General features: G+C 44.3%; 1 protein-coding gene across 2 annotated transcripts; it reads right to left on the reverse strand.

The window, feature by feature from the left end:
• Positions 1 to 2,701: 2,701 nt before the first annotated feature.
• Positions 2,702 to 16,283, reverse strand: ZNF331 (zinc finger protein 331). 2 transcript variants are annotated; one of them, XM_054587206.1, is made up of 5 exons: positions 16,146 to 16,283; positions 15,067 to 15,132; positions 7,316 to 7,399; positions 5,943 to 6,069; positions 2,702 to 4,485 (listed from the first exon to the last, which is right to left on the reverse strand). In XM_054587206.1, the coding sequence occupies exons 3-5, from the start codon at positions 7,322 to 7,324 to the stop codon at positions 3,197 to 3,199; spliced, it is 1,425 nt and encodes a 474-aa protein (XP_054443181.1). In that variant the 5' UTR covers positions 7,325 to 7,399; positions 15,067 to 15,132; positions 16,146 to 16,283; the 3' UTR covers positions 2,702 to 3,196. The 2 variants fall into 2 exon arrangements, with proteins under 2 accessions (XP_054443181.1, XP_054443182.1); XM_054587207.1 differs by lacking the exons at positions 7,316 to 7,399; positions 15,067 to 15,132; positions 16,146 to 16,283 and adding an exon at positions 6,320 to 6,382.
• Between the last annotated feature and the right edge of the window lie 236 nt (positions 16,284 to 16,519).

Here is a 16,519-nt window from a genome sequence, read left to right on the forward strand (position 1 = left end):
TCCACATATTGTATTTTCCCCTTGTGTTGATTTCTAGTTTCATTCTTTGTGGTTGGAGATTCTATGATATCTACCTTTTCCAATTTGTTGAGCCTTGTTTTATCATCTATCCTGGAGACTATTCCATGTGCACTAGAGAAGAATGTATATTCTCGTGTCGCTCGAGTGTTCTGTATACATCTGTTAGGTCTAGTTGATTAATAATGTTAAGTCCTGTCTAGATATTATAAGGCTCCACTGGTACCAAAGATGTGCTGGGCCCCCCCTGCCACAGGGACAGTGTCCAAGATAGATTCCTATGCCAGTGGTCTGGGAGACTCCACTCTGCAAAACCTGGGGCAGTGTTTGGGAGGCGTTCTATTCCTGATCCTGCATGCTGGATGGACGTCTGTGTGGTCAGGACTCCTACGTGCAGTCTCTGCTTAACAACTGTTCAGAAAGCAGAGAACCCTGGCCAGGAGGCTCAGCTGATTAGAGAGTTGACTTGATATGCCAAGGTTGTGGGTTCAATCCGAGGTCAGGGAACATACAAGAATCAACTGGTGAGTGCATAAATTAGTGGAACAACAAATCCATGGGTTTCTCACTCTCTAGAAACAATTTAAAAAATATGTCTTGGAAGTTTTGTGTGAAAGTTGGGTCCATCTGAGGCTAAAGCCAGGGATACCTCTGTAGGGGTCAATCACTTAATCTCCCACCCGACTTTGAGTTGGGTTTTTGCTTCTTGAACCGAGTCCTGACTAATGCACCCTCTTCCCCTACTTCCTTCTGTTGACGATCCAGGTCCATCCAGGAGTGTCCCTGCTACTCATCTGTGTTCACCAGAGGCCTGCCCAGTACTGCCTGTCACTGCACAGCTTCATTTCTCAATATTACTTCCACTACTGCCCCCACATTCTCCCTCCCTCCCACTTCTCATCCTCTTTATAGTCCTCCTCCCTCTCCTGATGGTAATCTTCCAATTCCTTCTCACACGTTCTTCCTCATACCCCTCTCCTTGCCCTTCTCTCCCTGCCCTACCATCTCTGTTTATGCAGAGAAGTTTGGAAGGACAGTGCCCACCCACCCTCACAGCCTGAAGCAGGAGGGGGACCTTCTGCTGATGTTGGCATAGCATCCACAGTAGCTGTGGGGACTAAGAAGGATGCTAACTCCAAGAGGATGATTATTAGGGGTATTGAAACCTAGTGCAGAAAGACACCTTCATGTGCCCTCATTCCCCCCTTCCAGATGAATCTAATGCTTAACCTGACCCCAACACTAAGATATATATAACACAAGGTTGAGCTGGCTTTATTTGAAATGTGATCCTGACCCTGAAGTAAACCAAACATAAGCCCTACTTCAATCCAAGTCTGGATCCTTTGTTGACCTTTATTGTATTTTTAACTTTTTTCAGTTGCAGTTCAAACTAAACATTGTTAGTTTCAGGCATATGTCAGCCTTCATAGGACACTCCTCTGGGCTATGATCACACCATGATCCCCACATTGGATCCTCCCCCCACCAGCTTTAACACAATTCCCCAGGCCCCACTCACAAGCATTCAAGCCCTCCTCCAGCTCTCCAAGGCACCTCCTGACTCTTCTTTCCTTCAGTCTTCCAGGACCTCTCCCTCTGCATGCCCTCTGCCTATCTGCTTCTCCCCTAGCTTTTCTAACTCACTCCCATGAGCCCCAGCCCTCCCCGCCGGTATTCTCAGACTCCCACCATGGCTCTGGTTCTTTCCCCAACATAAACTTTCACTCTAGGGCTGACTGTCTATGATGGCTCAGGTCCCTCCCTAGTGGAACTGCTCCCTCAGCACGCCCAGGACTCCACCACAGGGTCTGGCCTCTTCCTTCCTCAGGACAAGTCCGCTCGCTTCCCTCCCCTCCAGCATCACCTTTCTGTCCCTGTTGTGAGACCTTCAGTAGGGGTACTGTGTGCTGGCTCAGTTTCTTCTGAACAGGTCATGTCTGAATATCCAACAAAGAAACTGGTTTGCATACAATTTTAATTTTAGCAATTCTGTTGAGTGTCTAGTGACCTTGGTGGTTTACTTGGCATTTCCTTGATGGGAAATAATGTTGAACACAATTTCACTCACTTACTGGCCTCTTGGTGATCTCTTGTTCCATAATTATTCAAGTCCTCCCCCAACTCTTTATTTAATTGATTACTGATTTGAGACATTCTTTAAATATATATTTTTTATCTTAAGAGAGAAGGGAGGGGGAGAAGAGAGAGGGAGAAACATTGATTTGTTGTTCCACTTATTTATGCATTCACTGGTTGATTCTTGTATGTGCCCTGACTGGGGACCAAAACCATAGCCTTGCCATATTAGGATGATGCTCTAACCAACTGAGATACCAGCCCAGGGCTTTATATTGTCTATGTGAGTTCTTTGTCAGGTATATGCAAATATCTTCTTCCAGTCTGCTTCTTGCCTTTTCACTTCATTCATGGTATCACTGATGAATAGAACTTTGTACTTTTGATGAAGCACAACTTATTAACTTTATTTTACATTTAGTGTCTTTTGTGTCCTAAGAAACACCATAGGCCCCAAGGTTGTGAAAACTGTTTCTTCTAGAAGTCTGATAGTCTTTTCTAAACTAGTCATCCCCACAGGGGGTTTTGTACTAATTCACTAATAGCAACACTGACGTTAATGACAATAGGAACGACAACAGCTAATATTTATTGAGCTTACATAATATTCCAGATACACTTTCAAGGAGTTTACATGTACCAAACTCATTTAGTCACCACAACAGCAGTATTAGGTAAGTGTGATTACCCCCATTTCACAAATAGTGCACAGGGAGGGGGAACAGCCATTTTTCCCAGTGTCTCACAGGGAGTCAAGAGGTGGAATGGTGATGACAACCGGTAGGTAGGATATGTACCATGATGAAAGGCTTTTGCATGTATGTTACATTAGCATTTATACCCCAGAAAGAATCCGAAATGAGACTGAAAGTTACTGGAAAGCTTCTATGTATCCATTAAACTAACCCATCCAGTAAAAAAAAAGTCTGTGCTGAGTGTGTTGTGATCATGAAGGAAAAGTGATTTCTCCAGTCTCCAAATCTGCTTCTAGCATAACTACCTTGATATTCTATATGCAGAAGAGAGACCAGTGAAGACCTTCTGATGTTAAATCATATCATGAATTTCCCTCATGTTGTGGATGAATGCTTTTAGAGGCCTACGGACTTTCTTTGTATTCAAAAGGTTTGCCAACAGTGTGAATTCTCTGCTGTGCTCTGAAATGGTTTACAGGGTTACAGGTCTTTCCACCTTCCTTATACTCATGGGGTTTCTCACTAGTATGGACTTTCTGATGTTGTGTAAGTTGATGGCCGTGACTAAAGGCCTTCCCACACTCTTTACACTCATAGGGTTTCTCCCCTGTATGAATTCTCTCATGTTTAACAAGGCTTGACCCATAAATAAAGGCCTTTCCACACTCCTTACATTTATAAGGTGTTTCGCCAGTGTGAATTCTCTCGTGTTGAGTGAGGTGGTAGCCACAGTTAAAACCCTTCCCACATTCTGTGCACTTATATGGCTTCTCACCTGTATGGATTCTCTCATGTTTAACAAGGCTTGAACCCCAACGAAAGGCCTTCCCACACTCCTTACATTCATGAGGCTTCTCACCAGTGTGAATTTTCTGATGCTGAGTGAGGTAATTGACGCGCGTGAAGGCCTTCCCACATTCTTGACATTCATAGGGCTTCTCACCAGTGTGAATTCTTTTATGTTGAGCGAGGCTTGAACCACAGATGAAGGCCTTCCCACAGTCTTGACATTCATAGGGCTTATCACCGCTGTGGATTCTCTTGTGCTGAATTAGTTTATATACACGGCTGAAGGTTTTTCCGCAGTCTTTGCATTCGTAGTCTTTCTCGCCAGTGTGAAACCTCTGATGCTGAGTGAGCTCATCGCCACGTCTAAATGCCTTCCCACAGTCTCTACACTCGTAGGGCTTCTCACCCGTATGAATTCGCTTGTGAATAACGAGGCTTGAGCCCCATCGAAAGGCCTTCCCGCAGTCCTTACACTCATAGGGTTTCTCACCAGTGTGAATTTTCTGATGCTGGGTCAGCTGGTTACCCCAACGGAAGGCCTTTTTACATTCTTTACACTCATAGGGTTTCTCACCTGTATGAATTTTCTGATGTTGAGTAAGTTGATAGCCACGACTAAAGGCCTTCCCACATTCCTTACATTCATAGGAAGTCTCCCTATTATGAAGTCTCTGGTGCGGTCTCGCAGAGGGATTTTCTCTATTAGTGGGCTTCTTTGCACAGGTGGTCTTCATTTGGTTGAAATATCCATCTCGAGGGCCCTGGGCTCCTTCCAACTCACCTTCACACATCCATTCAAGGCCAAGGGATTTACTTTTCCCACCTGAGTTCCATTTGGAAAAACGTATTTCATAAATGCCCTTTTCTGTAGCTAAATTCTTCGTCTCGTATGGTAACTCCAAATCTGGAGGAAAAAAACATATTTTGTTTCCTTTTAAGGAAAACAAAACAAATAGACAAACCTAACTACAAGCCAAAAACTCCTCCAGTAGAAAAATATGAATCAACCAGACCTCTGTTAAAATGCAAAGTCCATATCTGACACCACAATGTTTAATGAAGAAACACTGAAGACTATCGGCCCTAATATTTTGTATCAGCTGGCACAATTAAGTAAAAGACATTAGAGGAGGAAATCTCAAAAATGAAGACGAAAAAGAACACAATTTTTAGATGTTGTGATGACATACCTGGAAAACCCAGGAAAATCAAATTTTATAACCATCTAAAAGTCAAAATCGTAGAGACTTCAAAGAAGAGAAAGGGTTAAAGAACAAACAGGTAAACAGGTAGACTAGACAGGTAAGAAAAAGGTCTTATTTTAAACTGCTGAAGGCCTGATCCCTGGAGGCAAGAACACGGTTGCTGATGGTATGGATTCTGGATTGGAATTCTTTTTTTTTTAAGGTTTTATTTATTTATTTTTAAAAGGAGGAGGGAGGGAGAAAGAGAGGGAGAGAAACACTAATCGGCTGCCTCTCCAAAGCCCCCACCCGGGGACCCAGCCAGCAACCCAGGCATGTACCCTGACAGGGAATTCTACTGGCAACATTTACATTCGCAGGCCAGTGCACAATCCACTGAGCCACACCAGCCAGTGCTGGGCTGGAATTCTTACAACGAATTCTTGCTTCTGCCTCGTTTGTCTGACCATGTCACTGTGCGCCCCAGCATACTCACCTACAAATCAGACTTAATCATCACGCCTACCTCATAAACTTGTGAGGATGAAATGAAATGTGTTTGCACACACACATACACACAGTGCCTAGAGCAATGTCTGGTATGGAGTAAGCACAATATTAGCCATAAATATCATGGTTGTTATTTTACTAACAGAAAAATTCCCTGAGACAACGACAAGACATTATCATCCATTTAACTCAAGAGTTCACAGATTTATAACTTTCAACCTCACTTCAGATACATGTCGGACATGGAATACGCTTACTTTGGTTTTACATGAATTGTTTGTTCAATTCACCTCCACAGCTGCTTTACTATGAAAATCAAGTCACCCCAAAGAACCACAGGTAATTTGGACATAAACATAGTATCACAGTACAAAGCTTGGTTTCCTTGGAGATGGTTGTGAAATAAATATTCCGGAATTCTAATTCATCCTCTGCTCTTTGAGAGAGCGGTAACTATAGGAAGGGCCCCACAAAGGTGGGAAGATCACTGACGGATGACAAGGGAAAGGTGTATAATACCCACTTCCAACTTGACAAAGCTCAAAGCATTCCCAGGGAACAGGAAAAAGATTGAACTCATTTCTTGAAAGACAGTCCTAACGTTCACCATGGAGGGAGCTGATATTCCAGGGAACAGAGCCTAAGTTATAGGACACAGGCAACTTACCCAGTGAGACCAAGTTACTATAGTTCTCCAACATCACATCCCAGTACAGGTCCCTCTGCGTCGAGTCCAGGCAAGCCCACTCCTCCTGAGAGAAGTCTATGGCCACATCTGAGAACGTCACCAGACCCTGACAACACAAACCCACAAATTCCTGATGAAATGAAAGGGCACAGTTTCAAGAGGAAGGAAAGGAGAGGAAGGCCTAGCTCTCGGTAGAGTAGATATAGTGCATAGACCGAAAGCCTGTGATACGGGAAGGGGACAGTGAGGACAGGGCTGTGACAAGCAGAATCCCTCCATGTTACTGAAGAGATTCCCGCCATCCCACCCTGCTGCCAGAGCATGGATGAAACAATCCCAGATTTACCCCCACTCACAAGCACAGAGCCTGCCACGTGCCTGCCTCACATTCCCACACATTCTCAGCAGGTGAGGATTCCTGTGGCATCCTTTGCCCTTTAATGGGAAAGAAGATAATTCCTACTGTTTTGTTTCAGAAATGTAATATAAGATCTTTTATCTTTGAAAACAGGGTTTGCATGTTTGAATGTTTTCAAGCCTCAAGTTCATCATTTGCCAGTTAATCTTTTAAGCAGTCTTCCTTTGTGATGAGAAAGACACTTTTTTATTCCATCATAAGGATGATTATACTTTAATTATTATAGTTATATATTTAGGTTGGACAGCTGACTAAGGTTTTCCCCAGTTCTGGGAACATATGACCATCAATCTCTCTCTCGGAGGGTCTTACCTGTTATCACCACTGCCCCTGTCCATCCTTGATTTAGAAGACACTGGTAGCAAATGATGCAGAAGCACACAGAGGTCTGGCAGTTTGGTTTAACAACACTGACCTCTTTGGTTCCCTGGCAAGAACGTGATCACTGAGTCCATTGGCCCAGTCACAGCTCTGTCTGATTCTAAAGCCTCATAAAGCTTGAGCTGTCACCAGGAACTAAGCCCCAGACCAGTGAATAGGAACATTCCCTCTTATCTTCCTGGAAAAAAGACAAGTGCAGAATTTTCATTTTCTCCCGTGGTCAAATGGGTCCAACATCTCTTAACTAATCAAACCATAGACCTGATTCAAATCTTTCTTTCCAAAGATTTTCTTCCTCCATTGCTCCAATATTCCTCTTGACAAAAAACTGAGCACAAGGGAGATACTGAATAATTAGCTCCACATTATGGGAACATTAGCCATGAAGGTGGGCATAGGGCTACATGGCATCACCATTCACTGGGACGGGAAGAACCGGGAAGTAGGTATTGAGATGGGACTTGCTTGGGCAGGCAGCTTCCAGATAATTCATAAAAACAGTCACAAGACTTGAATATCACATTTCAAGAAAGGAAGACAAATACACACTTACGTGGGCCATAGTTTTAGAATCAAGAACCAACTGGTTGTCTAAGGGTTTTCTTTACTGAAGGCACAGAATCCAGAGAAGCCAGAGCTAGACAAGGAGAGAAAGGCATTAAAGTAAGTGCACCTTAGTTCCCAAAATGACTAAATACAACCTTTGTGCTCCTCCACCTTTGCTTCCAGAGAACCCCCAGCTCCTTCTCCAATACCCACACACAAACACTACACACCTGGAACAGATTAAAGGGATTCTGGGGGGAAAAAGAAAATAAGTGCTCCCTCAAACTCCATGAGGAAACTCAGCAGCACAGAATGGAGGAGAGATGTTTTTATTTATTTATTTTTTGCCTTGGAGTCAGACCCAGACATTTTAGCAGGAGGATTTCTGGCCAGCTCCCTTTTACAGGTAAGTATTAAGAATTATGAGGAATTTGGCCTTGGCCAAAGACAGGTCTGGCCTTTGTCCTCTGCTTCTGAGAGGTAATTTTCCTCATACTTGATAGGAAGGTCTTTGTTTTGGGTACCAACTGGAAGTACTGCATCTTAGGATGGGACTGGCCATTCCTAACAGTCTTGGAGGCGGGGCTGGTCATACCCCACAGTCTAAAGGTGGGAGCTCGTCATGCTAGAAGGACCAGCCAGGTGATTCACGATAGGGGTTTTGGATCATAGGGTATCAGTTAACCTAGAAACTGAAGTTAACATCAGAACAATGAATCAATCAATCATGTCTATATATCTATATAATCAGTCAACTGTTCCTACATGGTGAAGCCCCAGCGAACCCTGGACATCGGTGCTCAGGTGTGTCCCTGGTTGGCAGTGCTCTGTGCATGCTGTCATACATCAATGCCATCAGAGTAACCAGTCCTGACTCCTGAGGAGAGGACACTAGAAGTTGACGCTGTGAACACCACTGGACCTCGCCATACACCTGTTTCCTTGGCTGATGCTAATCTGTATCCTTTCCAGGTAATAAACCATACCCCTGAATCACCTCCAGTGAGTTCTGGGAATCCTTCTAGTCCTGAATTATTGAACCCGAGGCTTCTGGAAACTCCTAAACCTGTACTTGGTGTTAAAACTGAGAGCGGTCTTGGGTGGAGGCTGTGCCCTCGAACCTCCCAGCAGGGCCAGCTCCAGGCAGCAGGGCTGTGATCTGGACCTGAGTGGGTGTGTTTAGGGTGCTTAGTGTCACTCTAGGTCCATCCTGCTCTCCCGGGTCACACCATCCAGGGTCAGGAGGGACTGCATCATTCCAACTTGAATCTTATTTGGCCTCCAGATAGGGGGATATGGGTCAGGACATGGCAGATGGACTGGAAGGAGAAGGAAATACCCAGGCAACATCAGCGCTCTGCATCCAGAAGAGCTGACGACGTAAACACATGCAGACTATCAATGCAAAACATTGACGTTAGTGATTACGCAGAGCGAAGATGGAAGAAATACTCAGACATGAAAAATATTTCAGATATATTGTCAGTAGGAAAATCAGGGTACCAATACAAGATGACATATTTGTAAAATTCTATATATAAATAGATACACACACATAACACAATGTGTTCATATACAAGATATATGAATATGCACACACACACAGGGACAAACACACAGCCACTGACAAACCAACCATAAGACCATCAACGGAAAGAGAGACACAAAAAGAGAAATAGAGGAATGGAAGGAAACATCCTGGAAAGGTATATATCCCTTGCACAGAAGACAGTTAACATGGCAGGTCTGAAACTGCTCTCCTTCAGCCTGCCTCCAAGGTTGGTCCTTGGCTGGACTTCCAGTGACCCCAGCACTCCCTGATGACAGGGGCTCACGTTTCTGGAATTTTGGTAGGTGCTAGGCAGGGGGTCGGGGGTGCCTATGTGACTGATGCCGGATAATACCTGGGCTCCCAGGCTGTGAGCTGCTCTCAGACATCGCATCCGTGCACACTGTCAGAACTCAGCGGTGGAGGCATTAAGCCTGTCCTGTGAGCTTGCGGCTGGTTTCCTCCCAAGGTTTCCGGGGGGGCCTTTCCTTCCGGGGATTTTGCCGTGTATCCTTTGTATTCTTTCACTGTAATAAATCTTAGCTATGAGTATGGCGGTAGGTTGAATCTCAAGTCCGTCTAGAGAATCATTGAACCTGGTGGTGGCCTTGGGGACCCCCACATACCCGCTGATACTGAGTTTCTTTTTCTTTTTTCTTTTTTTGTATAAGTATACCTCACTGGGAATTATAAACAATGGCTAAAATTCCAAGTGATGCCTTAGATACTGGCAGTTGTCTGGACGCTGATCAGTTTTCTGTCTTGATGGGAGGACGAACTGTACTTGACCTTGTCCTTTCAGCCATGGTGTCCTGTAGGCAACTTACAGCAACTGACCCTGTTAGTCTCCACTTTGCACCAAACACTATTAGAAAAAATATTAAGGTAGGAAACTTAGAAAACAAACTCTATTTATCTCTACCAGGAGCCTTTGAACTCTTTGGTCACGACCTGCTGTCAGTAGCTGTAATGATGCCCTGTTCCTAGTACCTCCCAGGGCAGATCGCCTGCAATTTGTCCCAGGCCTTGACCGCTGGCTGCCTTGTGCTTCTTCAGCTTCCTTCCTTGCTGGAGGATAAGCAATGGACAGACAACCGTGTCCTTTCAGTCATTCCAAGTACTAATACCACAGGGTCAGGCATATCGCTGGCACTTAACAGAAGTATGACTTTTGACTCAAAATTCCACTTTTTGGAATGTATCCCAAGGAAGAAACTATATTAGTACACACTTATACACACATGAATGTTTAGAGAATTATTTTATGGGACAGTTTTCTTTTTGGAAATTGCAGTAACTGTAGATTCACACGTAGTTATCTACTATGAAGAAATAATACAAAGGGACCCTGTGCACCCTTTACCCAGTTTACCCCAATGGTACTACACAGCGAAACTACAGCACAATATAACCAGGACACTGACACTGATGCAATCTGTCAATTTTATTCAGAGTTTCCAGAGAATTATTTAAAAAAATAAAGTAGAAATATAAATATCTCACAGTAGAGGAGAGAGTAAATAAATATGGTCTGCATATATTTATTAATAATGATATTGACTTTTATTGATTGAGAAAGGAATTTAAGATGAATCACCAAGTGAGGAAGGTAAGTGTGAAAAGGTATGTCTAATGTGGGAGGAGAAGGCTGGGTGAAATTAAGAACACAGGTTCTGTGGTCTGACTTTCAGGATGTCAATCTTAGCCCTGAAGTTACTGACCTCAGCGTGTCCGTTGCCCTACAGGTAAAAATTGTATCTACCAGGTGTGGCTGTCTCCACTAGTAAGAAGAGAGTCTACATAAAACACAGTAATATGTAATAATTATGTAATACAAGGGAGCTATTATTATTGAATAACAATAATGTCACACACCCCTCAACCCATTTTTTTATAAAACTCAAGCCTGCTGTGTCTGAAAAATATGTCCTATATAATTGATGTTAACTAAACATTTTCTTAAGAATGAAATTCTTTTTAATTAACAATATTAGCCAAAAAAAAAAAATTTCTGAGACACATATGAAGGAAATGTTCCCTCCCCACTAGCAAAGAGGGAGAGCTATGGTCTTGCATCAAAAAGTCAGCTGGAAGAATCTATACTGAGATAATGCTAAATTGAGACTACTAGATGTCAAAATGAGAACATTACTGAATGCCTAAATTTTGTCTTCTGTGTGATACAGAAGATTTATATAAACATTTTAAAGATTTTATTTATTTATTTTTAGAGAAAGGGGAAGAGAGGGAAAAAGAGAGGGAGAAAACACCGTTGTGGATACGTGAGAGATACATCGATCAGTTCACTCTTGCACGCCCCCAGCACGCCCCCAGCTAGAGACCTGGCCCACAACCCAGGAATGTGCCCTGACTGGGAATCAAACTGGCGATCTTTGGGTTCTCAGGCCAGCACTGGATCCACTGAGCTACACCAGCCAGGGCTATGTGAACAGTTTAAACTACTGTCATCTTATACTTTTTTTCTCATATCTGCCCTTGGAAGTGTCACTTGTTCAGCCTGTATTTGCAACATGTCAGTATCACTGTCAAGGTTTGTGAAAGAAATACTAAAACCCTAGATAGCCTAACCTTGCAAGTCTGTTCTTCATGATTTGTTGCCATGAGATTTATTTCAAATGGCATATCTCCAATCCTATAAAGGGTAAATATATGGGAGATGTTTTCAAAGCAAGAAGGGGATCACGGGCATGCCTCTCTGTTCCCCACACGCTCACATAGGTGTAATGTGACCCATGGCTGAAGTGGATTCCTTTTACAAACTAAGATCTGGAGAGTCTTTGGCTCATATACATGATCAATTAGCAGAATTCAGTGCTCTCAAAACAAAGCCATACACATATACTTAGAGTAGACAGAGAGGATTGGAAGCACACATACCATAGTATCAAGTCATTTATTCTACACGAGATGGTCATGGGTAATTTCAAATTTCTTCTTTATGAGCTCCTTAGAAAATGGAAATTTTTTTTTTTTTGCAGCAGGCCTGCAATAATCCCATTATAAGAAATATAACTTAAGACAGTCCCAAATTAAAAAGAAAATTGACAAAGAAAAAAAAACCCCACAATTATGAGGGGGAGGAGGAAGTATATTGCAGTCATTACGGGAAAGTTGAATGAATAGACCTGTGGTAGGTAGACTGAATAACTGTCTCCCAAGATGCCCGCATCCTATTTTTGGAAACTGAGTATGTTACATTACATAGCAAAGGGGAGCTGGACTGTAGACGGACTTAGGGTCTCTAATCAGCTGACTTTAAGATAGGATTTACCCAGAATTATCCAGGTGGGTCCAATGTAATCGCAAGAGTCCAGAAAAGTAGATGAGAGGTATCAGAGCAGAGAAAGATCTGACAGCACAAGCAGGTTCAAAGTGATATGCCATGAGAGGACTTGACTTGTCTTTCCTGGCTTTGGAGATGGAGGAATGGGCTATAATTCCAAGACCCTGGGCAGCCTTGGGAAGCTGGGCTGGAAAAGGCAGGGAAAGAGTGTGCTCTAGAGTCTTCGAAAAGGAATACAGCCTTACCAACACCTTGATTTTAGCCAGGTGAGACCATTTAGGACTTCTCACCTCTAGGACTCTAAGATAATAAATCTGTGCTGTTTTAAGTCACTAAATCTGTGGCAATATGTTACAGCAGTAAAAGGAAACTGATACAAGGCCCAGTATTGAAAAAACAGGTAACAAACCAATCACCTCCCTGATCTTGAACATCCTTTCACTGTGTCTCAGTAATACCGTCAGACCCTGAACACAACAGTGCAGCTAAGCGGCTCTGCAGACTGATTAGGGAAAGTGTGCGAAGCAGACAGTGTTTGGTAACAGGGAAGGTGCCCAATAAATGTGGCCGCACTCCCTTCTTCCTTTACTGAATATCAATTAAAATGTCATATTGAGCCCTGGCCATGTGGCTCCGTTGGTTACAGTGTCGTCCTGACACACCGAGGTTGTGCGTTTGATTGTCAGTCAAGGCACATATATGAATAAACCAATGAATGCATAACTAAGTGGAACAACAAATTGATGTTTCTCTCTCTCTCCCTCCCTCCCTCCTTCCCTTTCTCTCTTTCTCAAATCAATAAATAAAAAAATTAAAATGCATATTGACTAGGATACTAAAAGTACTTTAGTAAATAAAATTTCATGCTAATTAAAATTTGTCATGCATAATGTTGTTTATAACTATGAGTACTGCTCAATAGTACGTCACATGCATTTTTCCTTAGACTTATTTCTAAACATCATTCTTCAAAGATGCATAATACTCCATAATGTGTTGGTGTGATTTATTTTAACCATTTCCATCATCCTGGATGCTGACTGTGGTCAGGGCAACACTAACTGTGGTCTGGTTAACACAGTCTTTGATTCTAGGCCAAGGGTCTAATTATGGGGGACATGTCCACACTTGTGAATGCCATGAAGTTATGGACTTTTACCTAGGATGCAAGCCACACTTACAAACATATGCAATAAGTCTGTATACAATTTCCCTTGGAAAATGGTAAACAAAATGAAAGGAAGAACTTGAGGCTAAGGATTCCCATTCCATGCTCTGGTTCATTTTAAGAACTTGCAAGTACCCATCATGATGAACTTCATATGTACATTGCTCCTGACCTCTAGAACATCTGGACTTACCACATAGCAAAAACAGGGTTCACGGAATTCTTCGGCTCCGGGGGCTGCCCTACAGCGCTCTACCTCTGTGAGCTCATCCTCATCACAACCCTACCTTTATGAAGCCCAAAATGCTAAGAAGAGGCAGAGACAGGCCTGGAGCCCTGATACTCGAGATCAGGCTGGGTGATCGACAGCCTGAAGCCTGCTTTTGCAGGGCCAGGACACTAAGAATGGATTTTACACTTTTAAAAGGTTGTGAAAACAAAAAACAAATTATTAAAGAACAAAGAAGGAGGAGGGGGCATAATTCTCCACACCTTAAGTGTGAGCTGCACAGAGTGACTTCCTTCCAAAGAGTATGGTATAAAAAGAGGGAAAAGGGGGTAACTTGCCAGTGGAGAAAACTAACAAGCACTACCTTGGCCAGGTGATCAAGGGCAACCTCAACAATCATAAATCCTGTTGGCAGTTTGTACCTCTGTCTGTGATCTTACACCCACAAACCTACAAACCCAGTCTACGCGTGGCAAAAACATCAGATTCCAATAAAGGAACATCCTGCAAAATACATGACCAGTACCTCTTAAAACTGTCAAGGTCATTAGAAACAAGGGAAGTCTGAGAAACTGTCACAGCCAAGAGGAGCCTAAGGAGACATGACAACAAATTGTAACATGGTCTCCTGGGTGGGATCCTGGAACAAATGAAGAAGATTATGTAAAAACTAAGGAAAATGAAGACTAAAGCATGGACTTTAGTTAGCAATAATGTATTATCAAAATTGGCCCATTCATTATAACTAATGAATGTCCTATACTGATATAAGTTGGCAATAATAGGAGAAATTGGGTGCAGGGTACCTGGAACTCCTCTGTACCAAAAACATAAAATATTTAATATGTGACCCTCTACGGAAAAAGTTGACCAACTTTTTTTCTAGATCCCGAACTCATACCCAATATCAATCACTTCTCACAGTTCATACAAGATGCATCTAAATAAGCTGAAACTCAGCTTATTTACAAACAAGGCCTGGCTCAATGCAATGCATTTCTATTTATTGACTACGGAAAGAAATCCCTGCCTTTAGGACAAAGATGTTTGCTCAAACCCACTCTCAAAAGCCCCACGAGGCAATTTACTTTGTCTTCAAATCTTCTCCTTTTTTATTGTGCTCTGAACGTCAGGTCTGTGCAAAGACCCAAGATGTCTGGTGTTTGATTCCACCTAAAAACAAGTATCCTCTTTATCAAAGCAGACTCTAAAGTAAGGCGCAAACACTAACCTCCCAGTAGCATTCTTGGATACCATCAGATTCCTAGAGAAGAGGAACACACAGGGGCATGCGAACAACTGGCCCAATGAGTAGGTGAATGCTCTCTGGAGACGGTGTCAGTGGGGAGCACACTGGGGGCTACATCGGCCCGGCTGTTACGCCTCTTGGGGAGCAATCACTGGGATAGGTCACAGCTGGGGAGGGCATTTCAGGTCAAATAAAGCAAATATTCTTAGGCCCTATAAATAAATCGTTTACTGAGCAACAACAACAAAAAAAACTGAACCTTGATTTTAAGATGTGTAAGGATTCTTCTCCCTCCTGGGGATGCTTTTTCTGAAGGACGGCTGACCTGGGGGAAAGAGAAGGATAGAATGAGGCATCGGGACCTTTCTGGAGCACAGACAACAGCAGAACACTCTCCAAGGCCATACCTGTCCGCATGCCACATCTAAAACCAACCAGAAACAAGGGGGAACTCAGATCTGAGTATTTCAGAGATTCCTGGGGACTCTAGTCCCTAGGCTCTAGTGATTGGCTTTTTGAAATATGTAGCTGTCCCCTCCTCTCACCTGCCAAGTCAGGGACCTTACCCCTCAAAAACAGGAATCTTATTCCTGAGGCCTTTGCAGCCTGTCATTCAGGTAGCCTAGCCCTAAAATTGCCATCTCAGGACTAGGTGCCCTTGTTGTTGGTCATTTTCGTTACAGGACTCAGGCTCTGACTTCCTTCTGGGGCCCCTGCGTCGAAGCAGGTGCCACCTGGCTGAGAGGTGAAGGCAGAGGAGCGGAGAGACATCTCAGCGACGGGTCACACTGTGGTACCCGCCGGTGTTCGCTCAATCGTGCCCACACTCCCAATCATGCGAGCACAATCCCGCACCAGTCACAGCCGAACAATCGCACCGTTAGGAGACACACTTTGGCCCTGCCACACCCACAGACACCCATGTCACGGTGCCCGGCCACAGACACATCTGGCAGCCATGGAGACGCATCCGGGTCCTGCCACCCCGCAGAGCCCACACGCAGGTAACTCAGACAGAGCAGCGTCACCGAGTCACGGCGCGGCCGTTTCCCCTCGTCCCACACACACAAGCACGCGCAAGTGCGTCACAGCCATAGGGAGAGGGCCAGTCCCCCTCACAGACGCTCGCACGCACATCAGTCCTGGGGACGTGGCCCGGTCCCTGACACTGACACACACAAACGCGCGCGCACACATTCACACACACCCTTCTCTGCAGCCGCTCCCGCAGCCACAGGCCGAGGCTCAGCTTCAGGCCTCCTCGCTTGGGGCGTCTCGCTTCCCGCCGTCCATCGCGGCATCCCGCGCCGGTTTCAACCTGGGATGCCAACAACTTACCGCTTGGAACTCAACGACTAACAGGGCGTCGAGAGGGGGCGCAGGATTGAGGTTAACTCTGGATGGCGTCCAGGGAAGCCAGAGCCTAAAAAACCCTGCGCGCTGGAAGCGCCTCTCCCAGCGTGCAACTCGGAGCGCTCCTAGGAAGCCGTGCCTCAGAGGCCTCTGGGAAATGTAGTCCAGCATTCGTGACTCCAGAGGTGGAAGCTCGGGGGCTCACTTCCCCAGCATGCAACTCCACAGGGCCCTAACGAACTTTGCCGCACAGATTTCTGGGAAATGCAATTCACAGCTGCGGGAACTCTCAGGGCTGGAAGCACTTTGTCACCCCTCATAAAGGACCTGTGCCTCCAGGATTTGGGGGACGGGTTACA

The sequence above is a fragment of the Pteronotus mesoamericanus genome, unplaced genomic scaffold (genome assembly GCF_021234165.1).
Source record: "Pteronotus mesoamericanus isolate MK-2021 breed Mesoamerican mustached bat unplaced genomic scaffold, CSHL_Meso_final scaffold_1135, whole genome shotgun sequence".
Lineage (NCBI taxonomy): Eukaryota > Metazoa > Chordata > Mammalia > Chiroptera > Mormoopidae > Pteronotus > Pteronotus mesoamericanus.

Coding starts and splice junctions, on each gene's coding strand:
- ZNF331 (XM_054587206.1), bottom strand. Junction 4,486..5,942: donor TAGTAACTTGGTCTCACTGG/GTAAGTTGCCTG, acceptor TTTTTCCTCCAG/ATTTGGAGTTACCATACGAG.